Genomic DNA, 27,772 nt, shown 5'->3' on the forward strand with positions numbered 1-27,772 from the left:
ATCATGTAGGCCACTGAGTCATGAGAAGAGTCTCTGAAGACAGGAACAAAAATGCCACCAAGGAGGACTGGGCCAGAGGAAATGCAGCAAGAGAGATCAAGGTTAGACTTAGTCTTAAGGAAGGATGGTCCCAGGGGACAGATTCGTTTCTGATCCTGGAATTGTGAAGATTAAATGAAACAACAGATGAAAACATCCCGCACAGTGCCGGACATATAATAAACAATCAACTTATTGTTGGGATAATAAACAATCAATTATGAGGGGATAGGGGACAGACATCTCTGAACCCAGAGAAGATAATAATCCTTAGAGAAGTCTAAGCCTGAGACTTAGTTAGGATTTTGCAGAGGATGAGGGCTTGGAGGGGCGATTCCTAGAAGAGCTGTTTCCCCCAAACCCAGGCTGCTCTTCCCTCATCCCACCCTTCGGGCCCCACGCATGCACTGGGCTTGGGCCCAGGCACCCAGGGACACCCTGCCCTCATCCTGTCTGCTGGGGGTGGGCAAACATAAGGGTGTGGAGGCTGGAAACCTGCTTTTCTCCCCCTGCCTCCATCTCTGCATAGGACAGCTTGAGAGGAAGCAGGCCCACGCTGTAGTAGGAGGAATCGAGGTTAGATAGGAAGATAAACCTCCCAGTGTGTGGCCACTTCAGGATGGGAGGCTCCGGTGGTATTTTTGCATCTTTCACCTCAGTGACGGTGGTCTGTCATTGAGACTAGTGTTGGACCTAGCGGCAGGGTACTGGTCAGCATGACCTTTCAGATGACCTTTGGGCATCCTGAAGAGTTTGGCTGGTGTGGTTGCCAGAGTGCAGGGGGCCCTGCTGGGGAGGGATCCAGTGCTCCTGGAGAGGGAGAAGAGGAGGAGACAGAGAGAAGCTGCTCCTCTGCTCCTTAGGGCAAAGAAGTAAATTGTAAAGAACAAGCATTGGGCTGGAGTCAGCTTGCCTGTCTCCCCTACTGCTGTGTGACCTTGGCAATTTAGTTGCCCCCTCTGGTCTTCAGTGTCCTTGGTATATGAAAAGAGGGTGGGACTAGAGGACCTTCAAGCTCCCTTCCAGAGCTCCCAGGCTCTCTCTACCTCCTCTCCCTTGAGATAATATTGCTTTGCCACATGGAGGGTGGGAAGACTGTTTCCCAGCTTAAGCTAAGAAAAAAAAATGGGGATTTGGCCCAAGAGAATATTGGAATACATACACACGTACGTACACACACACATACACACACACACTCATGCCTTACAGACAGCCCCCTCCTGTTCCGAAGGCACACCTTGCCTACATCTGCCCTCCCGGCCCAGGGGATGGAGAAGGGAGTGGCTAGAGGATTCAGCTGTCCTCTGAATTCTAAACTCACTGTTTTCCTCCCACCCCAGCAGAACTGGCTTTGCCACACTCCATTCCATCCGGGGACTATAATCCAATTCGGGTTTTCTCCCACAAGGCACTTCAAGCTGGTGGCTCAGCTCCCCCACAACCTTATCCTGGCTCCTGGTAGCCCAGGCCACCTGCCTCGGTTGCCTGCATGTCCTGATGTGGAGTAACCCAAGACTGGAAGGGAGTTGGGTTTTCTCATGCCTGCCTTCCTCACCTCTGCAAACACACGCATTCCAGGGCACTGGCTTCTTTTCCGTTCCAGCTGGCAAAGCATGCTGGAGACCCCAGACCCAGGGGCCCACAGAGGGGCCCCCAGACTCAGCTTATAGAGAGACCCCAGACCCAGAGACCCCACAGAAAGTGCCTAGCTGTTTCTGCTTGTGCAGAGCTGGGGAGATTGCGGGGGGGGGGGGGACGTTTTCTGCAGTCTCCCCTCACCCCTAGGATGCATGATAATTGCATACGCAGCAGACATCACTCCAGACACCAGCCTTTGCTTCTTATGGGAAGAATGAATGACCCCAGCTCGTTGGGAAGGCCTTCCATGGCTCCTTGAAGCCCTTGGGATGGGCCTTGCTGTCTTCTCTCCTGGGCTGTCCCCTGCCTATTCCACCCCACCCAGTGACCAGGCTGGCCTGATGAGTCCCCCATTCTTGTCCCCAGCCCCCTTATCCATGGAAAGTTAGGACTCTGTGCAGAGGCGAGGGCTGTGGGGACTGCCGCAGACTCTCACTTTGTCCACCCCAGAACTTCTGGGCTCTCCTCTACCTGGGCACTATGGGAACTTCTGGTTGGTAAAACGAGAAGGGGCTTGTGTGGGGCTTCCTGGAGCTTCCTCTCTCCTGGAAGTGGGAGGGGCAGGAAGGGGCTCTTAGAGAGGCAGAAGTCACCTAAAGATAAAGCTCAGGAAATCCTAGACCCGCCTCTCTCCTTAACCTGATGGCTCACCCCTCTCCTGGTCCACTGGCAGCCTGGGGTTAGAACAGTCTGCCTCCCACTCTTAGGACGAGGCAGAGCCAAAGAGAAATCTCTTCTACCTTATTGCCCATAGGAGATCATTTCTGCTGGAGCATCCAATAGAAAGTGGTTAGACTTTAGGCAGAACTTCCCAGAGGCCACCAAAAGGAAGATAGCCAAAGACTGAGAGAGGGGTGGGAGTGGATAGGAGACAGTTTAGCTCCTGGGTCAAGAGCTTAGGGTCTGCAGTCAGACAGCTCTGGGCTGCAATCGCAGCCCTGACAGTCATTTGCTGTGTGGTTTGGGGCAAGTTGCTTCACCTCTCTGAAGCTCAGTTTCCGTCTCTGTAGATGAAGAGCGTTAACACTGGCTTCCTCACAGAGTGGGTAGTAGGATTATATGAGGTAATTTAGGCAGAGTTCCTGGCACATAGTAGACATTCAATAAATAGTCATATCTTTATCTTCCTCCTCTTCCTCTGTCTGACTGAATGATTGAATGGGGCCCACTCTCCACTGAGGAAAGGGCATACATAAGAAACCGCTTTAGATTTTTTGAAAACCCAGATCCTCACCTCAGCCTGTCTGGGGCTGGGCCCCTGGAGCTGCCACTTAGGGCTGGTGGTAAGAAGGAAGCTGGAGCTCCTAAGCCTTCACTTCTGTGCCTCCCACTGCCTCATCCAGGAAGTTCTCTGGGGCTAGACACATTAATGAGCATTCTTAATATTTTCTCCCAGTCCGTGTCCCAACAGCTGTTTCTCCCTGGGATATCGATGTTTTAGGTAATCGGTGGGAAAATTGGAAACATGAGATTGGCAGGGGGCTCTGAGAATGCTTGTAGCCAGACGTGTTGTGGGTATGGATGGGTCTGAGCCAGCCCAGGGAGGGCTGTGCCTGAGTAGGTGCTGGCCACAGTGTCTCCTGGCAGGAAGGGTCTTACTGCTGCACGCCCCAGGGTAAAAGGCTAATAGGTATTGCAGCATGAGGGAGGTGGAGTAGGTTTAGAAGGGACTTCCCTGCAGGGTGGGGCATGGTGGACAGCTGCAGGGGACCCTGCCATGGCAGGTTGAGGGTTGGGGGTGTGGAGGCAGTAGCTAGGTGAAGGACTTCAGGCAGGTCTGTGCTCCTAGCACAGTGTGAACCTATGAGTGCCTTTTGGGTGGGGAATGCCTGTCTCCTCTAATACAGGCAGGGGAAGCTGGGCTTTCTCAGGGTTAGTGGGGAGTGGAGCAGATGGGGGGTCTCGTAGGCTGGGGAGAGGGTTGTCACCAGGGGAATGACGGCAAGCCTCTCTGACCCTGAACCCATCAACCTTCCAGAATGGCATAACCTTGCATGAAGGAGGCAGGCGGGCTATCATTTGGGCTCTAGGTTGGGCATCTCAGTAAAGTGTCTGCCCCTGTTTCTGGGTGGAGAACCAGGCATGGCTTGTTGGCTGTCTGTCCTGGGAACCCAGTTCTGGGGACCCCATGTTTTCTGTGTTGTCCTGCTGTTTGTCCCCCTGTCTGTCTCCCACCAGTGTCTCTACCCCCTCAGTCCCTGCTCTTCCTATGACACCCAATCTATCCTGTCTGCCCTGGGGGGCCCCAAAGGGAGAGCTCCTAAGGCTCTGCCTTGCTCTGTACCTGCTTCACCTCCCCCAACCCCATGGCCCATGGCCCTGCCCCTGACCTGGCCCACTTTGGGAGCCCCTGCCCCGGCCCCCTCCTCTCTCCAGCTCCTCTGCAGCCGGGCCTTTCTGGGCATTCATTCACGACTTTCCTCCTTTCCTGTCCCTCACCCAGGGCTCCAGCGTGCGGCGGGAGGGAAGCCTCCAGGACTCTGTTCCCTCTGTTTAAAGTCTCCAGGTTAGTAAGCCAGGAGGAGGGAGGCCCCCCACGATTCCTCCTCCCGCCAGCTCTCCGTAGTCAGATGCTCCTCCCCAGCCTGGAGGGCCAGAAACGGAGAGGGGGCTATCCCTGGTGGGCCCAGCTTTTGCCAGGGGAGGGGGCAGCAGATACCTGACTCTGGGGGGGGGGCACTTTGGCTGGTAGAGAACATGTCTGTATGTGCACGTGTGTGCATGTCAGTGAGTGTGCGTGTACAAGCACGTGTGCATGTACATGTGTGTGCGGGCTGCAAAGCCGCCATGTAGGCTAGGGCTGGGGTGAAGAGAAGAGGCGGGAATCCTCTGCTGAGGGGGCTTGTGGCCTGGGGAGAGGGGTCAGGAGCAAGGGGCACCTCTTATGGGGGGAAGCCCATGTTCCAGTGATGCCCAGAGGGTGGGGGATGGGAGAAGATGGGACCGTTTTGTTTAGCTTACAGTCACATGCAAACTTGTGATCTCGTTTCATTTATTCAATTGTTTGCTTGTTTATCTATTCATCCATTTATTCAATAAAGACTTATTGAAGGCCAGGCACGGTGGCTCACGCCTGTAATCCCAGCACTTTGGGAGGCCGAGGCAGGCAGATCATGAGGTCAGGAGTTCGAGACCAGCCTGGCAAACATGGTGAAACCCTGTCTCTACTAAAAATACAAAAATTAGCTGGGTGTGGTGGCGGGTGTCTGTAATCCCAGCTACTCAGGAAGCTGAGGCAGGAGAATTGCTTGAACCCGGGAAGCAGAGGTTGCAGTGAGCCGAGATTGCGCCACCGCACTCCAGCCTGGGTAACAGAGCAAGACTCCATCTCGGGGTCGGGGCGGCGGGGAAAGACTTATTGAACACTTTCTCTGTGCCAGGCACTGGGCTAGGCTCAGAGTCTAACAGCAACCAAGGCAGATAGGTTCCTGGATGCTTTGCTTAAGTGTTGAGCAAGTAGAGGTTGAAGAGTTGGAAGATATCCTGGCTGTGGGGGCCTGTCCTCTGTCTATCTGCCCCTGTTCCCCCTGCTGGAAGCTGTTTTGTAACTTTATGTCCCTGTAGAGTGTCCTCTCATAATGTGCCCCTGCCAAGCAAGCAGTTACTTGGCCTCCAAGTCCCTAGTGACCTTGATGACTAAGGGCAACATCATTAGGCTGCTCCTGAGGCTGTTTCAGAGGACATCAAACAGCCCGGCTGGAGGAGGGTGTATGGGCAGGGGAAGCCACCCCCCAAAATCTGGGCCCAGGACCAGCAGCCTGGAGCATTGGACTTGAGAGTCAGCCTGCCCTGGGTTCAAACCCCCACTTCAGCCATTTCCTAGCTGTGTGAGCCTGGACGAGCCACTTTCCCTCTCTGAGCCTCAGTGTTTGTGCCTGTAAAGTGGTACAAGAACACCTCCCAGGCAGCATTGTTGAGAAGAGTAAAGAAAAAGTAGTGATGGGCCTAGACTTGGCCCACAGCAGGGGCTGCCTAATTGCAGGTGCCCTTTGCGTCCCCACCTGCTGCCCAGGGTTGGGCAGGCTGTACCCTGGGTACTATCTGGATGCCGCCCTGCCTTCTTAGGAGAGGGGCTATTTTCAGGTTCCACGTCCTCCAGCCCTTTTCCAGCTCTCTGAACTGCTATTCAGCTACAATCTGGGTGGGCAGCTGGGGGAGGCAGCTCTCCTTGCCACCGTGGCTGCCGCCGCCTTGATGGCTTTTTAATAACTTTGCTCTGAGACAATCTGCAGAGCGCTCGTTTGTCTGCCTCTTAATTAAAATTACCGTTTTCCTAAAAGAGCAACGACACTGCTCCCCTCCCTCCCCCATCCTTGGCTGCTGCCGGGAGAAGCCAGGAGAACGCAGAGAGACTTGAGATTGGAGCCCTTTCCCTCCTTGCTCGCGTGAGTTACCCCCGCTTCCCTGCACAAACAGCAGAGGGGCCAAGGCTCAGCCTGCAGGGTGGGCTCAGGGGCAGTGAACCAGGCAGAGGGGGCCAGGGCAAGGGCCTCTGAGACCTGAATGTTCTTCTCTTTCACCCACCCTTTTCTGGAATACCCCCAGTGATGGGGAGCTCAGTACCTTACAAGACTTACTTTCTGCCTCCGTAAAAAGGTGAAGCAGCCCCGTCCTGGCTTTACCAGCCAGAGTGGAATAAGATGTGGATGGGTTTTGGAAAAGTGCTATGAAGGAGTATTGCAATGCCTAGTGAGGGTGTAGGGGGTGGGAGTCGGGAGGAGGCTACCATGGTAGTGGACACCGGAGTCAGCCCCTCACTGTTGACTCCAGTTTTGGTTAGAAGAGACCTGTGCTCCCTCTGTGGGCTTTCAGGGGATGGGGCTCATTTAGTCATTGCTGAGTTTTGAGAAAAAAAATCATCACTGGTAATAATGAAAACACTGATGGCCAGTATTTATTGCGTGCTTCCTGGGAGCCAGATGCTGGGCTGTGCATTGTACAAGCGTTAGTTCATTTCATCCTCACAACTGTCCTGTGAGCTCACTGCTGCTGACTGTTTTGTAGGGGAAGAGACGACAGACCTGAGGGGTTAAGTAGCATGCCTGAGGTCAGAGAGAGAGTCCCAGTCTCTAGCAGGGCAGCCTCAGCCGTACACCCTCCCTTCCCCTCCGCCTTCACCTGAAGCTTTGTATGGGTCTTGCCCCATTCCCTCGTGCCCCTTTGCCTCACTCTCTGCACTCTGGCAGCAGGGCTCCTCTGTGGCCCAACGCCATGGATAATTCACACTGAGATTCATCACCTTCTTCCCCAACCCTGTTCCTCCTGAGGAGTCCGTGCTGCAGCCAGGTGGGGGCCCCAGCAGCTCGCCTTGGGTCTGGCCTCTTCCCTGTGGGCCTTTGCCTCTGCGGCTCGGCTCCTCTTCATCACCTCCCATTCCTGCTCCTCCCTGAAATGCCCTTCCCCAACAACCGCCTCTGGGCTCGCCCCTCCGATCTCCCAGAGCACTGTCAAACCTCTGGTGGCTCCTAATGTAACCTTTCTTGAACAATCACCAGTTCTGGACATAACTAAGCCCACTAGCCTATTTTTGCTTGTGGGGGCAGCAAACTCAGTACCTTCAGGGACAGCAAATGAGGGAAGCGATGCATGAGGATGATAGGGAATGGTGGGGGCTGTGGTGAGGAGAGGGGTGCCTTCCAGCCTCTGCAGCCCTCCCTTCCTTACCTCACTTCCTGTGCTCCTTAGAGGTATTAAAATTCAAAGAAATAAAACCAAACACCACCAGCCCCCCAACCCCCCCAACAAAAAAAGCCTGTGCCTCAGTGTAGCCACAGTGTGATCCTTGCTAAATCATCTCATTCATCTTGGCATCCCCATATTGCCTAACGCGTTAAAGTAGCTGTGTATGAATTGTTTGTTGAATGACTACATGATGACACATGTGCCAGGCACTGTGCTAGATACTTTACACACCTTATTTCTTCCCATCTTCACAAGGGAGGCACTATTTTTTCCATTTTGCCATTGGGGAAACTGAGGCCTGGAGGACTGAAATGATTTGTTCAAGGTCACACATATGGGAAGTGGCCAAGGTGAGATTTGAGCCTTGGCTTGCTGTGTCCTTCTGCCTGTTCTGTTTGGTCATGGGGGTGCATACATGGGACACATGGCACCTGCTTTCAGTACCTGTCCCAGGTAACAGGGAGCACTTGTGTGGCTGGTGACCACCTGGTTGAGGTGCACTGCTCACCTTGGGGAGGCAGGGCAGGGAAGTGAGGGCTGCAGAGGCTGGAAGGGTGCAGATGCCCCTCACCCCAGCACACCCCTCCTCCCTCAGCTTCCGATCCCATCCCAGCAGCCTGGGGATGGCGGCGTGGTGACAGGTGCCGAGCTGCAGAGATGACGGCACTGCTGATTCCCCCATAATTACTGTCTGATGAGACACCAGAATTAGCCACTGCGCAAGCATGGGATGCAGACACGGGGCACTTGCAGGGAAGCAGCTGAGGGTGGGGGAGCCTCTCCTTCCAAGCCTGGGGCCCTCTGGCAGCAGGGCAGGGAGGAGGAAGTAGGTTAGCAAGGAGGAAGCACTGTGTGGTTAATATGCCTCAGATATTATCATGTGGGCTTGTGGTTTTCCAGTTCTCACAGTGACTGGCTGCCAGACAGGGGCATCCTGGGCCTCAGGCCACTAGCCAGAGAATTCCAGGCAGAGCGGGCTGCCCACTCAGACTCCTGGGCACACCCTTTGGTGTCTGGAGCTGGGGCTCTGAGGGGCATAGTTGCTGGGAGGTGCTAAGATTCAGACCAGACCCCTTAAGTGACATTAGCAAGGCCAGGCACCAGAAAGCAAATGGAAGTGACTGGAAGGAGCAGTTTCAGCTGACTGGGCCAGGAACTTCACCCCTTCCAGGCGGGAGGAGTCAGGCTGGCCCCCTGAGGTCTGAGGCTGGGGGAGGCCTGAGCGTTAGGAGCAGGAGGCAAGGAAGGTATGTTCTGGCCCTGGAACAGGGCTCTTAGGCCCTGAGAATTTGTTTTTCCTGGCACATGTGCTGTGTGGGCAGGAGGGGCACTAGCGAAGGCACTTTAGTAACAGAAGCAGAGAGGAGTCACCTGTGCTGCTCATACCTCATCTGGACCATTAGAGCAGTTCTGAAGGCCAGCAGCCAAGAGGGGTGGTGACATGGGGCTTACCCAACAAAGGGTGGTGCAGATGGCTGGGGGGCTGGGCCACACAGGAAGGACCTGAGGGCTCATGACAGAAGGTTCCGGTTCAGGAGCCTCCACTCTGCTCCAAAGGGAGAGGTCATGACCTTCCCCCAGGTTCCCCTGAGGGCCATGGGCACAGACTGTGGCTCATTTTAAGGAAGGAGAAACCCCACAAGATGATTGGTGCTTTGGATGTAATGAGTTCTCCTTTCCTGGAAGTATCTAAGACCTGACTGGCTGGAGCTCCTGATTTGCAGTTCTGTCTCTGCACAGCCTGTGGCAGGGGCTGGGAGGGCTTTGTATCCAGCGTAGGTACAAGAAGGCTACGAGTAGGGCTGTGGAAAGGTGGATCCCCTAGAAGGTCTTTCAGGACTGTGGGACCCCCACTTCCAGCCTAAGTTTCTGTGATCTGGGGGTGGCTCTGCTTCCTCCCTCTCCTCCAGCCCTGGGGAATAGACTCCCCCTAAGAGGACTGGGTGGATGGCGCCCAAGATTAGCTGGGAAGGAGGGTTGTTTCAGCCTTCTCTTCTTAGGGTGTAGGAAGGACAGAGGGGACCTGTGGGGCTCTGGCCTAATGGCTTAGATGAGTACTCACAGATGACCTGGTGGCAGAATCAGCATCTTCCTCAGGGGCAACAGGGTGTAGGGGAAAGAAGAAGGACATGGGCTAAGCACCCCCGCAGTTGAGATCAGCCTCTTCCACTTATCAACTCTGACCTTGGACAAGTCACTCCTTCCTGAGCCTCAGTTTCTTCACCTGTAAAATAAAGGGTTTGCAACCTCACAAGGTGACTGTGAGAATGAAGATAATGATGGCTGCACGAGCCCTTTCAGATCATCATGAATATGTGTGGGTGTTCAAGGGTGGTTATCATGGCTGGGTGCAGTGGCTCATGCCTGTAATCCCAGCACTTAGGGAGGCCAAGGCGGGCAGATCACCTGAGGTCAGGAGTTTGAGACTAGCCTGGCCAACACAGCAAAACCTTGTCTCTATTAAGAATACAAAAATTAGCCAGGTGTGGTGGCACGGGCCTGTAGTCCCAGCTACTCGGGAGGCTGAGGCAGGAGAATTGCTTGAACCCGGGAGGAGGGGTTTGCAGTGAACTGAGATTGTGCCACTGCACTCCAGCCTGGGCGACAGAGCAGGACTGTCTCAAGAAAAAGAGTGGTTATCATTTCATGGCTGGTCCATATTTCCCACAGCTTCCAGCAAGCCCGATGCTGGGTTTAACCCTCGTCACTCAAGATGGATGTGTGGATTGGAGAAGGGAGGATGGGAGTCTTTGTGTCTTTCGCAGAAGGGGAGACAGTTTATTTTTCCTTGCCTTGAAGCCTGTGCTCCACATTCCCAGATGCTGCTCTGATGGGAGAGCTCAGGTTAGACAACAAAGAGAACTTCCACAAGATGCCCCTGCTATCTGACCAGGCCCTGGCTTTCAAAGACTGCCTGACCCAGAGGCCAAGCCGACTTGCCAAGTCTCCTGCCTTTTCCAATCTGTGAACTCCGGGCTGCCCTCGCCCCATCCTCCAGAGTCTCTCGGGATACTAACAGGGTGTCCCTAGGGAGAGAGAATCATGGGCTGCAGGTTCGGCTGTTTGTTCTTAGCTAGCTTGCAGGGTGGCAGAGAAATTAACCCATGAGGTGAGAGCTAAGCCTTGGCTCCCAGCAGCCCTGTCCTTCCCCATCAGCAGAGCTGGAAGCTGGGCAGAGGCCCTCCGGCCCCCTCACCCTGGTGGAGGCACTGAGCACCTACAGAGGTGGAATGAAGGCTGGAGGCGCCCAGGTCCCAGAGGAGGGTCTCACTCATGAACATCGCCCCTTGGCTAAGCCTTGGTCAGAGTAGGGTGGCCTTGAGGTTACTGGGCTGACTCCTGTATTTTAAGACATTGTGTAAACACCTCAGCAAGGGAGCCCCGAACCTGGCAAAGTGGAAAAGGAGCTGAAGATGTCGCCTCCATGAGGGACTCAGGATGGGCAAGTCCCCACTGTCTTTCACCCCAAGCTGGAGATGCATCAACCTGGTGCTTTAGCGAGCCCCAGATGCCCTGCATGAGCTGCGTGGACTGGCATGACATTCTCCCTGTCTGCGTGGCATCTAAGGTGGCAGAGTGGGGCACCCTGGTGGGCCCAGGTATGTAGACCCCTGCATGTAGACTGTCATGAATACGTGTGGGTGTTCAAGAGTGGTTATCATGGCTGGGCACGGTGGCTCACGCCTGTAAGCCCAGCACTTTGGGAGGCCGAGGCAGGTGGATCACCTGAGGTCAGGTGGAGGGTGCTGGTGAGGCAGGCTGTGACTGGGCCCATGTCAGTGAGCAAGTACTGGGCAGTCGGGCGCATGCCGAGGTGCACAGGTTTGACGTAGAAGCATGAGTGAGCAGATGTGTGTGCCTGGGCGACTGAGTGTGTGCTGGGAACCCGGAGGAATCCTGCTGGTTCTAGCGGCTGAGGGAGCTGTCTGAGTGCTAGGGTCATAGGGCTGGGACAAGGCCTCCTAGGGAGAGCCTGTCCCCATGAAAGGTGGTGTCTCTGAGGAGGATATCAAGGGCATCTGGGCAAGGCTGGGTCTCCTGCCCAATATTGATGAGCCCGTTGATGAGTACTTGGTGTTGAAAATGCTTCCCTGTGGGGAGGCAGGATGGTGGGTGGGGCTTCCACCACTCACTTCCAGTAGATTGGAGTCTCTTCCCCTGGAAACAATATGCTTCTCCCTGGGCACGCTTTCAGCCTGAGGCAGCTGCAGGGAGGGGGGAAAGATCCCTTTCACACACACAGGGGCACAGCACTCAGGCTGGAGTGCCCCTTGGGGAGAAGACGCCCTGGCAGCCTCCTCAGAGTGATGGCAGAGCTGAGGACAGGCACCGGCCTTCCTCCCTTCCCACCCTCCAGTGTTCCCTCCTCCCCTCCCGCTCGGCCTGTGTTCCCCTCGGCTGCCTCTCCAAGGAGATGTGGAGCTGACAGGACACCTTCCCTGGGCGCGTGAGCAGCGGAGCTGCCACACAGGAGTTAGCTGGTTAACATAGCGCCGCGTGGGCACATGCCAGGGCTGTTCTCAGCATTTCCAGCTCCAGCTTCAGACTGGGGGTGACATGCTGCCCTCCATATCTCTGCCCCCTTCCTTCCCAGGGAAGCCAAGTAGCCAGATCTTCATTAGAAGCCAAAAATCACAACCCCACAGTCCTGGGTCTGATACAACTCTGACAGTGGGTGGAAGGAAATCGGGCTCCGGGGTAGATCAGAAGAAACTGACTCTGCTCACCCAGGCTCTGCAGTCTGCATGCCTGTTGCCTGTTGCCTGTTATTAGCTTCTGCTTCTTCTTCTTCTTCCTTTTTTTTTTTTGTTAAAGCAAATGAGAGGACTGAAGCTCTGAGCATCCCCTGACCTACTCAAGGTCACATAACTAGTCAGTGGATGCAGTGGTTTTTGGTAATGTCACAGATTTGCCTGCTGTGTGTGAGAGAGGAGGGGCGGGGTGAAGAAAGGGGGTTGTATATCTGGAATTCTGGGCACGGGGCTGATTTGCACATTTTGCAAGGATGGGGAGTCTTGTCTGAATGTGCAGTTCGGATGCCCTGCGGGGACCCTGATTTCTGTGTGGTGAGCATCCCCCTGGGCTGGGGGCATCACTGGGCCATGGACCCCAGCTTTTCTCCCTGTCGGCCGGGCTGCTGCGGTGTTTCTGCCTTGCTGCTGATCCTTCCTAAGGAGGTTGTTAGTCTGTGTCCTCCTGGGGCCCGTGGCCTAGAGAGGGGCTCCCCAGGCAGCTGCTTTCTGGGAAGTGGCATCGTGGAATGGAAAAATCCTTGTCCCTGAGGGCCAGGACCCCTGGGTTCCACTTTGGGCTCTGCCTTCAGCTCCTGCAGATTGGGTCAGGCTTGTTCTCTGGGCGTTGGTTTCCTGCCTAGGAAAGGCATCTGGCTGGAGAGAGAGCACTGTGGTTTCCCGACACAGGACGGGTAAGGAGGGGGCCACCTCTTCCCGAGAGCTGAGAGCTGAGGGGAGGCCCCACCTCACTACCAGAGTCTGAGAGCTGCTGTGCTGTGTGGCCTGGGTTCCTGGGGGAGGGACAGCTGCAAGCAGAAGGAAGCAAGGACTCTATAGCCATGCAGAGCCAGTGCAGTTGGTGGAGGTGGCACCGAGGCCAAGCCTGGGATCTTTGAGAGTCCCCAGGACCCCACCCCACTCCTGATGTGGTGGGTGGGCCTCCTCACCCCACCCAATTCTGCCCTTCTGGGTGGAATGGCCCCTCTGCCATAAGGGAGGCCCCAGTCTGAGGGAGGAGGTGAGGGTCCTGCCCTGGGAGTGCCCAGGTCTGTGCAAGTGGACACAGTCAGCCTGGGATGGGCGAGGAGGAAGAGCTGGGCTGGGGAAGCATCTGATGCCCGCCCCCCTCCCCGGGTGCCCACCCGCAGGGAGCTTGACCCCCTCAAATCTGCTCTCCCCATGGAAAGCCCCAGCAGCTCCACCAGTAGCAGCCAGGGCCCAGGCCCCCAGCCTCACCGCTCCTCCTAGGCAGGTGTCAGTGCCTTCCCCCAGCCTCGAAGAGGTCCTTTAATTAGATTCTGACTCGTTTACCAACTAAGTGGCCTTCAGTGGGTTTTAAATCTGCACAAATTGGTTTGTGTTTTTCTGCCTGCAAAAAGCTGTGAATGGCAGTGCCCTGCACCCTCCCTAGCTGCCCTTCACATCACCTCTGCTCCCAGCTCCCTCCAGGGCTCCATCATCCCCCATCCCATTGGATGCCCAGCTTCTGTGGAGCTTGGGAAGGGGGTGGCGGGATTCCCTGGGCAGGGGGATGGAAGAGACCACAGGGTCATAGGCCACAGTCCTAGTCCCCCTTCTTACCCCCACCCCTGGGGAAGGGAGTCCATGTGGTGACTCAGATTAGATCACTCGACCTCCCTGAGCCTCAGTTTCCCTTGCTGTATGGTGAGGAGAATCAGCCTGCTCCAGACCCTTCTCCATGGTGGCTTTATAGATCAGGGCTGGGAGGTGGAGGAGGGGGCAACAGGTGTATCACCTGCCAAGAACCACCTGACACCTCTTGCCTTGTCCATCTCCCCCCGCCCCCATCCACTACAGTGCCCAGGGAGTGGGCAGGGCCCATGCTGGGGGGATGGCCTCGATCCTCCCTGGCCTCGACCCTCTTCTCTGTCCTCCTTGTCACCCTTGGTGGGGAGGTGAGCTGGCATTCCTTGAAGACAACTTGCCTGGCCTTGCCCCATGTCCCTAGTGCCCTGCCCTAGTCACCAGGAGTCTTTATTTTCTAGCCATCTCCTCCATGCCTTCAACTCAGCTCCTTCTCCTCCCAGGCCCTGTCTCAGGCCTTCTGTCCAGTGGGCTCCCTTCCCCCTTCCTCTCTGTCTTCCCTCCTAGTCCAGGCAGACTCTCCTGAAGTGGAGCCTGACATTCAGGGAGTGGGGCTGGGCTGGCAGGGAGTGGGGATCACCGTGGGGAGGTGCAGAGTTTCTGGCCCCCCCTCTGTGCCAGGAGCTAGGCAGGAGCCCCCTGTCTCCAATCCTCAGTCCAGCTGCCTCCTTCCCCCCATCGCCCTTCCCCCATCACACGCCCTCATCTCCGAGGCTCTAGTTGGAGTGACAGGGAGACTCAACAGGGCGTTGGGTATTAGCAATTTGGGGGGATATTACACAGGAATGTTTACAGAAAGGCAATTGCCCGGAAAATGACTTTGGTTGCTGTGGTATGGGGCGGAAAAGATGGTTTTAGAAAACAGACACAGATGGGCTTCTGATCCAAGGACCCACAGCCAGCCAGCAGAAACTGAGGAGTATGGGCACACGAGGAAGGCAGAGCCAGGGGCACCCAGGGACAGGGAGGCCGATTCCTTCACTAGCAGGGGAAGCAAAGGATCCCCTCTCCTAATTCGGGTTCCCAGAGCCTCTGCCTAGTTTGATACATATCTGGTCCCGGTTGACCTTTGTCTTCTGGCCTCCAACCTCCAAGCACACCGTGTGCTTCCCGACTGCAGCAGGCACCCAGCAGGATGGAGTCATCATGCACAATCGAAGGTGGCAGTGCCTCGGGGCTCCTCCTGGCTGACTTGGGCTCCTGTAGCATTGGCTGCAGAGGAGGGACTGGGGGAGCCTCATGCTGTGTGTGTGTGTGTGTGTGTGTGTGTGTGTGTGGCCTAAGGCAGGCAGGTCCTCCACCCTTCCAGCTGTCTCCGTGCTCCTCTCCTGCTGCCCTGCCTAGCCCCATGTCCTGTGGGCTTGTGAGTTGGTGTCTTCACCCTGAGTGCCTCCTGCCCTCGCTTCCTGCCAGGGCTATAACCCAGCTCCTACCCCTGCCCAGGCAGTGGGTCGGGGCACACATGTGACAGCCTCTCAGGTCCCCAAGGGAGGGGTTTTGTCCAGCCTCCTTATCTCCACAGAGAGGGTTACAGGGACCTGATTTCCAGATCTTGAGTTTGGGGCTGGGGAGGACTCACATCAGGGGCCCCAGAGAGTTCTCTTCTCCCTTTCCTGAGCTGGTGGCTTCGCTCTTCCTCTACTTTGTCCATTTGCCTCTCTCCTTCCTTCTTCCTCCCTCTCCTCTCCTCTCCCCATTCTCCTCCTTTGCAGATGACATCATGTGTGAATGTTGCCCAGGGGCAGCCAGAGGACAGAGTAGAGGGTTACATCCGGGGTAAAGATGCCAGTTGGGGACCGGCTTGGTGGCTTATGAGATGGTGTCACTAAGATGTTGGGATCTTAATTCTCATAATCAGTTACAGTGATCTCATGTAAAAGAATGTGGTGGAGGATAAAAATAAATGAGGCTGATAAATAAACGTAGAATTTGGAATTGTTCGAACAAATGACAACGTCACTCTTCCCAAGCACCTGTGCCGTCCTCCTAGCCGGCCACTGGGGGGCGCCCGCCACTTCCCAGCCACCCCAGCCTCAGGCCACTTTCACCTTCCGCGTTTCCCAGGCGGGGCAGGCTGAGCTGAGGGTGGCAGAACCCGCCTTCCTCACCCTGCCCTTCCCCTCATTCGGATTCTGGATTTCGCCAGTTCTTGGCATCTTCCCTGTGGCTTGAATCTCGGACTCAAAAAATATAGTCAGCCTTGCACACTGAGGTTCCTTGGAGAAAAGAGAAGCCCTGAGCCCCTCCCTTATGTCTCTGGTTTCCCCAACCCTATCCCTGGGTTGGGGAGAACCTTCAGGCCCAACGCCCCTCCCCCAGGGTATCCTAGCTTTGCTTCCCTTCCCCCAGAGTTCCCTGCCTCCGTCTCTCTCTATCGCAATGCCCCTATCCCTCTCCCAGCAGAACCCAGCCATGCTTAAGACCCCAGCCCGGGTCTCTCACGCCCTCCCTGCCTGGAACAGGACGCATTGATCTGTGCAGGGCTGGCAGGTGCCTGGATCCGCTTGCTAGATTGGAATCGATCCCTGTGTCTTTTCCCTGGGCTGCTCAGGTCCGAGGAGGGTCAGGGCCACTCCGAGGACTTGCTGATGGCTGGAACAGGCGTAGGGGTAACAGGGAGGTCAGGCTGCTACAAGCCCATCGCTGCTCAGGAATGTCTTTCATTGAAAGCAACCTACTTTTGCCCGGCGCGGTGGCTCACGCCTGTAATCCCAGCACTTTGGGAGGCCGAGGCGGGCGGATCACCTGAGGTCAGGCATTGGAGACCAGCCTGGCCAACATGGTGAAACCCCGTCTCTACTAAAAATACAAAAATTAGCTGGGCATGGTTGTGGGCTTCTGTAATCCCAGCTACTCAGAAGGCTGAAGCAGGAGAATCGCTTGAACCTGGGTGGCAGAGGTTGCGGTGAGCCGAGATCGCACCATTGCAGTCCAGCCTGGGCCATAGAGTGAAACTCTGTCTCAAAAAAAAAAAAAAAAAAAAAAAAAACAGAAAATGAAAAAAAGAAAACAACCTACTTTCTCTACCATTGTCTTGCCAGCCTCTCACTTAGTGCCCAAAGGCAGAGTTTAGACGTTAACATCCCCATTTTACAAATTAGGTCCTTAGGCTCAGAGAGGGAAGATATTTGTTGACTGAATGAGTAAGTAAATTAATGAGGCTGGGTGTGTGTGGTGGCTCATGCCTGTAATCCTAGCACTTTGGGAGGCTGAGGTGGGTGGAACGCTTGAGCTCAGGAGGTGGAGACCAGCCTGGGCAACATGGCAAAACCCCATCTCTACAAAACAAGACAGACCACCAAAATAAGCTGGGCATGGTGGTGGCACGTGCCTGTGGTCCCAGCTACTCAAGATACTGAGGCTGGAGGCTAGCTTGAGCCCAGGTTGAGGCTGCACTGAGCCATAATCGCGCCACTGCACTCCAGCCTGGGCAACAGAGTGAGACCTTGTCTCAAAAAATAAATAAATGGCTAGCCTGGGGTCTCAGAAAAGTTGCTAAGGCACCCAGGGTGTCTCTGGCCTGGGTTTTTCTCTCCCAGTGTTCTGATTTCAAGTGCCTGGCCTGCTGAAACAGTTAAAATCATGCCTGAGTCTTCAGAGCCCCCCCAGGAGGCTGGTCACTGGCTTCCCTCTCCTAAGGACAGGATGCTCCCCCACCCTCAACCAGAAGCCCAGGTTCATCCTCCCAGCTCAGCTGGGGCCCTGCAGAAAGAAGTTAAATCTGTACAAAGTAGGAAGCCAGGACAGCTAGGCTACCCAGGCGTTCCCTTCTCTCCGAGCCTCAGCTTACTTTTTTGTTATATAAAAGCCAAGGATCTCAAAGGTTCTTAAACAGATTCTAAAGCTTTTCACATCAAAGCTCCTCCTTGCCACCGCCCCTCAGAGAGAGCAGATCATCTCTCCTGCCCCCTCCCCTCTCTCTGCCACCCCTTAGTATCTAGCTCCTGCCCGCCTCACCCCAATAGCCCCAATGCCAGAGCACCTGAGGGCTGAGCGACGGCCTGGAGGAGGCAGTGAGGGGTAGTCCCTGCTTCCCTGTCTGTGCAGGCTGCTCAGCAGCCCCTCCCCACTGCCAACTGTGAGATTTGTGGGACTGCAGTCATATAGTGCAGTTGTGAGCTCCATGCTCTACCCTCTGCCTGCTCCAGCAGCTGGGAGCTGGGACCTCTCCCTGCCATAATCTGCCTGGGAGAACTGGGTGACCTGGGGACCCTCCCATTCCACAGTCACCACTCATCTCAGGCTGGTACACTGTTTGCTCCACCCCAGACACACTGAGATCCCCCAGGAGGTAGGGAAGGAGGTGCTGGCATGAGGAGGGGGTAAGAGAGGGGATGAGGAGCTCTTTTGGCTCCAGGAAGGAAGCAGCTGGGAGACGATAATTGGAGACCTGTCCCAATGTTGTCCTGAGCCCTAGGAGGGCAGAGGAGCCTGGATATCTGGCATAAGGGGCAGGGGTCCTTCTGGCTCAGGCAGGACTAGGCCTGAACTGTGGAGCTGGATTCCAGCAGCAAGGCCATGGCAGAATCCACAAGGCCTGGGCAAAGGAAAGGCTCTTGGCCTCAGAGGGTCCCCTCCTTCTCACTTGTACCCAATGGGCTGCAGACCTCTGGCTGGTGGTGAGGGTGAGTGGAGGAGGAGGAAGGTCAGGGGTTATGGGAGGCAACCCTCTGACTTTGGTTGGAGCTATTTCTCCAGCGCCCAGGGAACCCGCAGCCTTCTCCTGGAGGCATTATTCAGGCCACTCTCCTTTAGCCACACTTCTGGCCACTGTGGGTTGCCACAAATACCTCAAAGGCAGGGACTGGGCCCTCAGAAAGATGGCCCCAGTGTTCCCAGTCTCACTCAGGGTCTATTTCACGAATTGCCATCATATCAGGAAACCTTTTGTACTGTACTAATGCAATATACATTTTTGTTAGCTCACTTTGAACTTTAAATTTACTTAAAAGGAAACTTTATTTCACTACCATCCCAAGGAACTATATCCATGAAATCACTGGTTTGACCTTCTAATTGGGGCTTTTTCTAATCCTTATGAAAATAAAGATATTTAAAAAAAAAAAAAGAGCTGGGTGTGGTGGCTCACACTTTTTTTTTCTTTTTTCTTTTTTTTTTTTGAGACAGAGTTTCACACTGTCTCCCAGGCTGGAGTGCAGTGGCGTAATCTCCGTTCACTGCAACCTCTGCCTCCCAGGTTCAAGCATTTCTCCTGCCTCAGCCTCCCAAGGAGCTGAGATTACAGGTGCCCACTATCACTCCCGGCTAATTTTTTGTATTTTTAGTAGAGATGGGGTTTCACTATGTTGGTCAGGCTGGTCTCGAACTCCTGACCTCATGATCCACCTGCCTCGGCCTCCCAAAGTGCTGGGATTACAGGTATGAGTCATCGTGCCCGGTCCGCGGCTCACACTTTTAATCTCAGCACTTTGGGAGGCCAAAGTGGGAGAATCACTTGAGCCTAGGAGGTTGAGACCAGCCTGGGCAACATAGCAAGACCCCATCTCTAAAAAAAGGAAGAAATTCACTGGGTGTGGTGGCAGGCACCTGTAGTTCCAGCTACTTGGGAGGCTGAAGTGGGAGGATCTCTTGAGTCCAGGAGCTTGAGGCTGCAGTGAGCTATGATCACACCATTATACTCTAAGCTGAGTGCCAGAGCAAGACCCTGTCCCCCCAAGAAAAGAAAAAAAGAGGAAGGAAGAGAAGACATAAAATAATGTTCTTCCCAAAGTCATCTCTCATGTACTTGGACCTTATTTTGGGGAGCACAACAGAGGATGGTGACCATGGTGAGAGGGACCACCCAAGACCCAGGGCCATGGTTGGGGATAGCAGCAGGTCAGTGAGGAAGTCCACACATGCCATGTGGTGCTGTCAATGTTCACTCAAGAAACAGTCATCGTGGAGAGTGTGGTGGCACAAACGTAATAAATATTGAGATCAAATCAGGCCTCTACCATTCAGTGTTGCTTTAGGCTTGTCAGTGGACTTCTTTGAGTCTCAGTAGCCATTTCTGAAATGGGGACCATGATAACACCCACCTGATGGGGTGTAGGGAAGGAAGCATGCAGCCATGAGGCAGGTGGTCAGGCCCTGGTGAGCTGCGGCTCTCATGCCCATGCGAGCCCTTCTTCCCTTGGTTCGGTGGGAGGTGCTGGGTCCTCGCAGGCTCTGTGTGCCCCAATGGACACAACCCAACCATAGCCCAGGGAGGGGTGTGTATGTGTGTGTGTGTGTGTGTTGGGGGCAGGTGGCTTTTCTTGAAACCTGGCTGAATCTCCTCTTTCCTCTGTGGCTGGGCAGGGGATGGCAGACCTGGCAGCTGTCCATAGACCTCCTGACAGTGGATGCTTGGCGGGAGGAGGCTTGTAGCAAACCTGGCTGGTTTCCAGCGTTTCCAGCCGCATCCCCTGTTGCCCTGGGCTGCCCTTGGAGGAGCCCTATGAGTCAGGCCACACGGGGGCAGGAGTGCATGTGTCTGCTGCAGCGCCTGATGCCCCAGTCCTAGGCCACACTTGGAGGGCTGCTTTGGGGCTGGTGGATTGTGGGGCTGGGGTGTGCAGGAGAGGCTGTGCTTGTCTCCCTATGGACTGACTTCTGAGGGGCACAAATCTATGTTTTATGCCCAGGAATATGGCTGAGGTAGGCCCCGAGCAACTTCTTCCACCCCCAGGGGCATGGGTGACCTCTGGAACCCCTGGCCACTGGTCATTGAGGCTGGAGAGTGCGGGCCAGCAGGGCTGGGCCTGGGGAGGCCAGGAGCTCAGGGCTGGAGGGCATTTGGGAAGGGGATTCAGAGTTCCGCGTGGGACCTCAACCCCCGGCCTTCTCTTTCTTTTGCTTCTGTGCTGTCCTTTGTCCCCTGTACGTCTCTTATGGGTTTTGAGCTTGTGTATATGTCAGGAGGAGAGACTGAAGAAGGGAGGGGAGAAGTGGGGGGAAAGCCCCTGGGAAGGACTTCAGCTGTTCTGTCTGCTTTCTTTCCCTTTAAGTTTGTTCCAAATCCATCTCTCACTGTCCTCTCTGTGCCCAGCCTCTCCTGTCTGTCTATCTGTCTGTCTCTGGGGAGGGAAGGGAAAAGGGGTCCCACTGCCCCAGCCGCTGGGCTTCCATCTCCATGGGAAACCTGAGAGCGATTTTTGCCCTCATTCTCCCCATGTGTTCCCGCCCTGGCCCTTTTCCCAGCCGGCCCCCAGCCTTGAGGATAAGTATGTCCTGGACATATGCTAGTCTGAGGGAGGAGGCAGGGCTCCCCCCACCCAACCTCAAAGGAAGACTACGAGCTCATTTTCACGTCTTTTAGGGAGCATCTAAAAAACACCCCTCCTTCCCTCACCTGCTGGCACCAGCTTTAGGAGGGGAGGGGGTTGTGTGGCTGGAGAGGGTCTCAGGATACCTTCTACCCCTTTCATCCAAACCCCCAACCCTTGGCCTCAAAGGGCTGCACCCCCGCGGTCATTATCGCTCCAAACCCACGGAGGAACAGGGAGTATCCAGCCCTTGTTCCTCACCCCTCCCTAGGGGCCGTAGGCGCGCTTTCCACGCCATCCACGCACCTCCCGCTTCAGTCCCTAGTGAGGTGCTGGGCAGCCCCTGCCTCTCCCCGGGCGCCTCTCCACTCTCCTTAGGCCCAGGCCCCACCCCTTCCCGCAGGGACCCCCGTGGGGGATGGGCAGCCCCAGGCCGGGCGCGCCGTGACCCAGCCGTGCCCCTCTCACCTCTCGCAGATCCGGAGCGGAGCAGCCCCCCCATGCTGTCTGCGGACGATGCGGAGTACCCGCGGGAGTACCGGACCCTGGGGGGCGGGGGCGGCGGGGGCAGCGGGGGCCGGCGCTTCTCCAACGTGGGGCTGGTGCACACGTCCGAGCGGCGGCACACGGTGATCGCGGCCCAGAGTCTGGAGGCGCTCAGCGGGCTCCAGAAGGCGGACGCCGACCGCAAGCGTGATGCCTTCATGGACCACCTGAAGAGCAAGTACCCACAGCACGCCCTGGCCCTGCGAGGCCAGCAGGACAGGATGCGAGAGCAGGTGAGTGGGCTCCCGGCTGCGGCTGCGGCTGCGGCTGCGGCCGCGGCCAGCGGGCAGGGGAGGAGGTCTGACCCCGTGCTCCGTGTCCCCAGGCTCATTCCAACTCTGGGAGGCATCTGGAGCAGAGAGGGGAGAAGGGGAGGAGTTGGGGAGTTGTCCCTCCAGGGCAGTGGCTCTGATTGGCCTTTTCTGGAGCCTGGGGAAGAAGGGGGTGGGGGCTTGGCCCCCAGACCTCTGCCTGCAGTCCGGAAATTGAGAGCGTGTGACGGGGCAGAGAGAGCTCAGCCTCTTTAACTCAGGCTGTTTGGGCAGAACTCTTCTGGGAGGAAAGGAGAGGAGGACAGCCTTGGGGACTGTTGTTCTGTGCCCGAGAGTCCATCCTGTGGTGAAGTTGAGATGCTGGGGTCGTCGGCACCTCTGTGATATGGACTCTAAGAGAGAGTCGGGCCTTGAGAGCCTCAGTAGGCTGGGTCCGATGTGTCCCCAGTTCCTGCAGCCTGCAAGAATGGAGCCCAGAACTGGAGCCTTTGACCTCTTTCCTCCCTGTTCCACCCCGTGGCTTGCTGGGTGACTTGGAGCTGGAGGCCTCCTCTCTCTGTACCTGGGTATCTCTCCTGCCATCAGTAGGGCTTAGAGAGGAGACACAGCGCCTGTGTCTAGACCAGGACCTGTCTCCTTCTATAGCGAGTGGGATGGTTCCTTTTTAAACCTCCCCCAGAACCTCGGGGTCCTGAATGCATCTCTCCACCCAAGTATGAGCTTCTTGTCTGTAAGAACATGCTTTCTGGGTCTAGCATCCTGTGTACAGTTCTGCATTGGTGAGGCGCTTGCATGGTTGCTGCATATTGGCTTCTGAGACTCAGCCATTGTCCCCCTGGGTGAAGGGACTGAGGGGAGGGATGCACATCCCATCAGCAGCCTTTCAGTCAAGCCTGGGGGTGTGTCAGTCCCTGTCTCCCTTTTCCGGGTTCTACTGGATGTAGCTGGGGATGGGGAGGAGTGTCCCCACTCCCATCCTCACTGCAGGGAACAAGACACATTGGCACATTTCTGGTACCTTATCTGCCCTCTAGTGCCACCTCCAGTTCTGTCTGGCTTTTGCCTTTTCCCAGCTCTGAAGTCCTTCTGGGAGCAGGATGCAGATCAGGATTAGAGAGAGTTGAAGAAGATGTGGCCGTCACCCTCAAGGAGCCCCTCTCATTGGGTTCCTCCTGTGTGCACTGGCTTGAGGAGAAGGGCAGGGGCATTTGTCATCTAGCTGGGGAGGGGAACAGTCAGTTGGGACGGGGTTTAGAGGAGGGAAGATCATAGGCAGGCCTGATCAGGGAAGGCTTCCTGCAGGAGGGGGTATCTAAATCAGGCTTAGAAAGATGAAAAGGGTTTGCATAGCCCTAAAGGAAAGAATGTTGTTTTAGGAGTGGTGGGGGTGTATGGCATGGGCATAGGCCTGAGTTTGTTTGGGAACTGGCACAGAGGTCCACCTGGCCAGCGAGAAGGCTCAGGTGGGAGGTAGTGGGATGTGTGGGAGCTGACTGAAGAAGTGGGGCAGATGGTGGTGGCTAAGGTGGCTGTGGTTGCTTTTGGATGGTGAATAGGAGGGGAGAAGCGGACTGGAGGCAGGGGAAGGAGAAGAGGAAGAGTGTATCAGGGATGATGAAGGGGAAAGGATGGATGGATGGGGGTTGGAAGAAGACCAAGTGTAGGTCTAAGGCTAAGCTGCCTGGACCTAGAAGGCAATGACAGAAACACCTGGGCGACAGGGAGATGTTGGTGCCTTGGAGAGAAATAGGAGGGTTGGAGGGAAATGTTTGGGGGTGAGGGAGAGGAATATACAGAGACGGGTTTGAGCAGTGGGTAGGGCATTCTTGGGGATGCTCTTAAGGCACCATATGCACCACTCAGGACTCCAGAGAGGCTGCAGCTTCAGGAGAAGAGTTGAGCACGGTCACAGCAGATACAAAGTGGACCTGGGATGCGGAGTGGCCATCAGGGCACAATGGGGTCTAAGAAGGGAGAAAGCCCATGATGTTTGGGGAAAGGGGACCAGGAATGTTCTACATCCATGAGGAAGTCCCAGGGGAAAAAATGCCCCTGGACAAGGGGCCAGCAGGAGGGTGACCAGAGCTTCAGAAGTCCAAAAGGATGGGGAGAGAGAAACAGACATCGCGACTGGCCGGGATTTGTGGGCACAGAGGGTATTGAGAGCTTGTGTCTCGTGGTGTGGTAAAGTAATGGCCAATTTCATGGGTTAGGGAGTTTGGGATTGGTGAAGGATCAGGAGCCCCAGCCACAGACTTATTTTGGGGAGATTGGGCCAGGAAAAGGATGAAAACAGCTGGGTGGAGCTTCCAGGGGCAGCAGGCCTGGGAGAGAAGACATAGGCATGTCTAAGGGCCTCCTATGTTCTAGCATGTTCACCAGCACAGAGTTTGGAACTCAGTAAATACTTAGGAAATGAATCAAAGCCCAGCCACCCACAAATTTGTTCCTTTCTTCTTTCACTCATTCGTTTCCCCACTTAGAGTGTAAGTGGGCAGGATCTATGGCCCGTTCACTTGCCATGGAATGTTCGGTGCTTAAGCATGGTGCCAGCTCAGGCAGTGTTTGTGGAATGAATGAGAGAATGAGGGAGGAATGAATCTGAGGATGCCAAGGGGAAAGAAGGCCACGGGAAACAGGTCCTAGAGGAATCTGGAAGGATGGTCTTAGGTGTGGGGTGGCCTTGGGGAATGAAGGGGGTGGAGTCACTTCCACTGAGATACAGAAAAGAAAGATATGCTGTGGGACAGAGACAACTGGGGGGAGGCTTCTCCTTCCCAGCGGTTCCTATTTCTGTGAGGTAGGTGTGACACCTTTAGTGAGGAGGGGATGAGAGCTGGGGAAGGGGAGATGGTAAGGAGCAGCTTCCTTGCCAGTGTGCAGAGGGGCAGCCAAGAATTGGACATGAGGCCGGGCGCAGTGGCTCACGCCTGTAATTCCAACACTTTGGGAGGCTGAAGCAGGTGGATTGCTTGAGCCCAGGAGTTTGAGACCAGCCTAAGCAACATGGCTGTCTCTTAAAAATAATTTTTGTTTTTAATTAGCTGGGCATGGTGGTTTGCCCCTGTAGTCCTTGCTACTCAGGAGGCTGAGGTGGGTGGATCACTTGAGCCCAGGAGGTTAAGGCTGCAGTGAGCCGTGATCGTGCCACTGCACTCCAGCCTGGGAGACAGAGTGAGAACCTGTCTCAAAAAAAATAAAGTGGAGATGAGAATTTCAGGAATGTCTGATAGGGAAGGCCCTGCCCTGGGCTCAGGGAACCCCCAGGTCTAACAGAAAAGCAGACATCCAGAAACAGAGCAGGGCTCTAGTTAGAGAGATACCCAGCCTAAATAAGGGACTTGCCAGCATCGCTAGACCCCTCTGCAGTATGAGATCTGTGCCAAGGCTTGCCCCAGGAATGCCCTTCCCTCCCAATCACAGTACCCCAGCGGCTCCTGCCCGCTTCCCCTAATGGGGTGTCCCCCGCTTCGCACACACAGGTTGGCGGCTGGACCGTGGACCCCGTGTGCCTCCTCAGCTCCCTCTGCTCCCACCTCCATGGCGACTCCGCCCCCTCCGGGGCTGGCCAGCCGGCCCAGGTGAGTCACCCACCTCCACCCCACCCCCCAAGCCCATGGTGGAGTTTGGCTTTGGGGAGGATTTTTTTTTTTTTTTTGGAGGGGGGATGTTCAGGACTTTTATTTTGCAACCTTTTCTCTTTGGTGTAGGAGCCCCTATTTTCAGGAGACTTCTGTGTCCTGTGCTCACATCTGCCCGATGTCTAATTCCCTGCCACTACCTCCTCAGGCCTGGTTGACTTTGGAGAAGGAATTTTTTGAGGGAAGATACTCAGGATTTTAAAAAAAGTTTTTGTATCCCTTTCTCCTTTAAACAGAAGTCCCCTGACCTTGCTCTGTGGGTTTTATGCCCTCCTCCCACTGAGGACTATCTTATTCACCTCTCCACACCCTCCCCTTCCGTTTCTGAGCAGATCCAGCCTTCCCCAGATGTCCCACCATCAGGAGGTTCTGCATGAAGTCTCTCTCTCACCCTTCTTGCTAAGTTCATGGCTTAGTCTCTAATTTTTAAGAAGACTTGGGCATCAAGCCATCTATTCTGAACTTATTCCCCTCTTCCTCATCAGGCTTCAGTGTCCGTTATGGGAAGATAGATCTTAGCTTAGACAGGGACACATGTAGGCAGGATACTAGGGGCCTGGGCTCCCAGCTAGGCCTGGATATTGCTATGGGAGAAAAATAGGCATCTGAGGCCCAAAATAGGCATCAGAGTTGCAATGGGAAGGGGACAGCCCAGGGGAGGTCTTGACTTGAGGATATTCAGCTGTAGGAGGCAGAGGAGGGGTAGTGGCAGGGAATCCAGTGGGAACAGGGTGCTCAGGTCCTTACACACCCTGCTTCCCCCAGAGGACAAAAAGTCTTGGCTTTTTCAAGGAGAATTAAGAGAAAGAAAATTGTGACCACCTAGGAAATGACAGGCCTTCAGAGGGAGGATGTTTTAGCCGAGTGTAACTCAAGTCTAGTAACAGATTGGCATGCTTGTCATCACTCACAGGGCATTCAGCCCAATTTCTTTCCCAGTTCCCAAGCCCCATCTTGGCTGAACTTTGGGGAACAGGAATGTGTCTGCCCCCAAGGCTGGATGGCAAGTGGGACAGACTTGTCCTGAATGGCCAAGTGCATGGCGGAGACCAAAGTTGGGCTAGGACAGGGATGGTGATAAGACAGAGGATGATGTGATATGCATGGGTAGGGTTGTGGTGCCTTGTCTGCCCAGAGGTCCTCCCCAGATGGAGCATCTTGGGGCTGTGATAGGGGTTGGATGATGGACAGGAGTGAGGCTGGACTGGATGAGCTCAGTTGTCCCAAGTCAGGGGGTTGGGGGAGCTGGGGATTTTGGCCTGTCCACATCTGGGATCTGCTCTGATGGGGGAAAGGGGAGCGCTTGAGCAGACCTTCCTCCTGGGGCTCTGTAATTAACCAGGAAAGTGTCTGTGCATAGGATCTTTTCATCACTTGATACTTATCACACTCCCTGCCCCTAAGGCTGAGTCTGAGGTTCCCTTTTGTTAAGTGCAGGACCAGAGATTTTGGAAAGGCCAGAGCCACACAGCAGGGCAGGATGAGAGGCCATCTAGGAAACTTAGGCATCCTAGGCCTCCCAGACTTGGCTAAGGATTAAGTCACGGGAGAGTTAAAGGCCAAAGGTGCACAGCAAAGACCCCGGTGGGGAGAGGCTGTGGGCTCTGAAGTTTGAGCAGGAGGCAGAACACTCTCCCCTCCCTGATCCTCCACCAGGCGGGACCTTTAGGGATGGGGGCAGTGAAGAGGATCCTGGGAGGGCACCAGAGGTTAGACTCCAAGCCAAAGCCCCTCCCCCGGCTTCCACCAGGCTGTCTAACCTCCCTCCCTCCTGCTGCAACCCGAGTCCCGGGCGCCGGGCCGGCGTATCGGGTGACCGCGGCGACGCAGCCACCAGCCTCCGCCGCTCCTCTGCGGGGCTGCGCCGGCGGGGCCGCGCCGAGGGAGGGGGCCGCGAGAGGGGATGTGCACGGCGGCGCGCAGCGCCGCGCCAGGTGGAGTCGCGGTTACCGGGGCGACTGGGGCCCGGGCCGGCACGGCGGCGGCCGCGGCGGCTCTCGCATTGCAGCAAAGGGCACCGGCGGCGGCGGCCGCGGCTGCGGAGGCGGCCGGGGGAGAGAAGAGCCCGGGCGGGTGGGAGTAGGGGCCCTCCCTCCCCAGCCGGACGCAGGACCTGGGGCTGGGGACCCCGCACGTACACCTGTGGCCGCAGGTAAGGGGGAGCGACTGTGGGGGCCGGGATCGCCGCCTCGGGTTGGGCGGGGGGCGGGGACACGGAGATGGGGGCCCGCTCCGCGGCACCGAGAGCCATCCAGGGGTGGGGGACGTCCAGGCCATTGCAGGTTCCCGATCCCTGAGAAACGCCTCCTCCCCTCCCCCACCGCATTAGGTGCCTTCGGCGTGGGCCAGCCCCCACTCCAAAATCA

At 55.8% G+C, this 27,772-nt stretch overlaps 1 protein-coding gene across 20 annotated transcripts in view; it reads left to right on the forward strand.

The window, feature by feature from the left end:
- The window catches only part of SRCIN1 (SRC kinase signaling inhibitor 1), a 75,233-nt gene that overhangs the window by 5,758 nt on the left and 41,703 nt on the right, over nt 1-27,772 (forward strand). For 10 of the 20 annotated variants that reach the window (XR_010133812.1, XM_063706471.1, XM_063706462.1 and 7 more), the window contains exons 2-4: nt 4,121-4,183; nt 21,425-21,726; nt 25,248-25,346. Coding sequence is in view for 16 of the 20 variants with exons in the window: in XM_063706471.1 (XP_063562541.1) it covers nt 4,121-4,183; nt 21,425-21,726; nt 25,248-25,346 (464 nt within the window). In the remaining 4 variants the exon portion in view is untranslated. Of the gene's footprint in view, nt 1-4,120; nt 4,184-21,424; nt 21,727-25,247; nt 25,347-25,414; nt 27,559-27,772 lie in introns of those variants that run through there. The other 10 variants (XM_063706468.1, XM_063706467.1, XM_063706470.1 and 7 more) reach the window with 4 other exon arrangements.

The sequence above is a fragment of the Gorilla gorilla genome, chromosome 4 (assembly GCF_029281585.2).
Source record: "Gorilla gorilla gorilla isolate KB3781 chromosome 4, NHGRI_mGorGor1-v2.1_pri, whole genome shotgun sequence".
Lineage (NCBI taxonomy): Eukaryota > Metazoa > Chordata > Mammalia > Primates > Hominidae > Gorilla > Gorilla gorilla.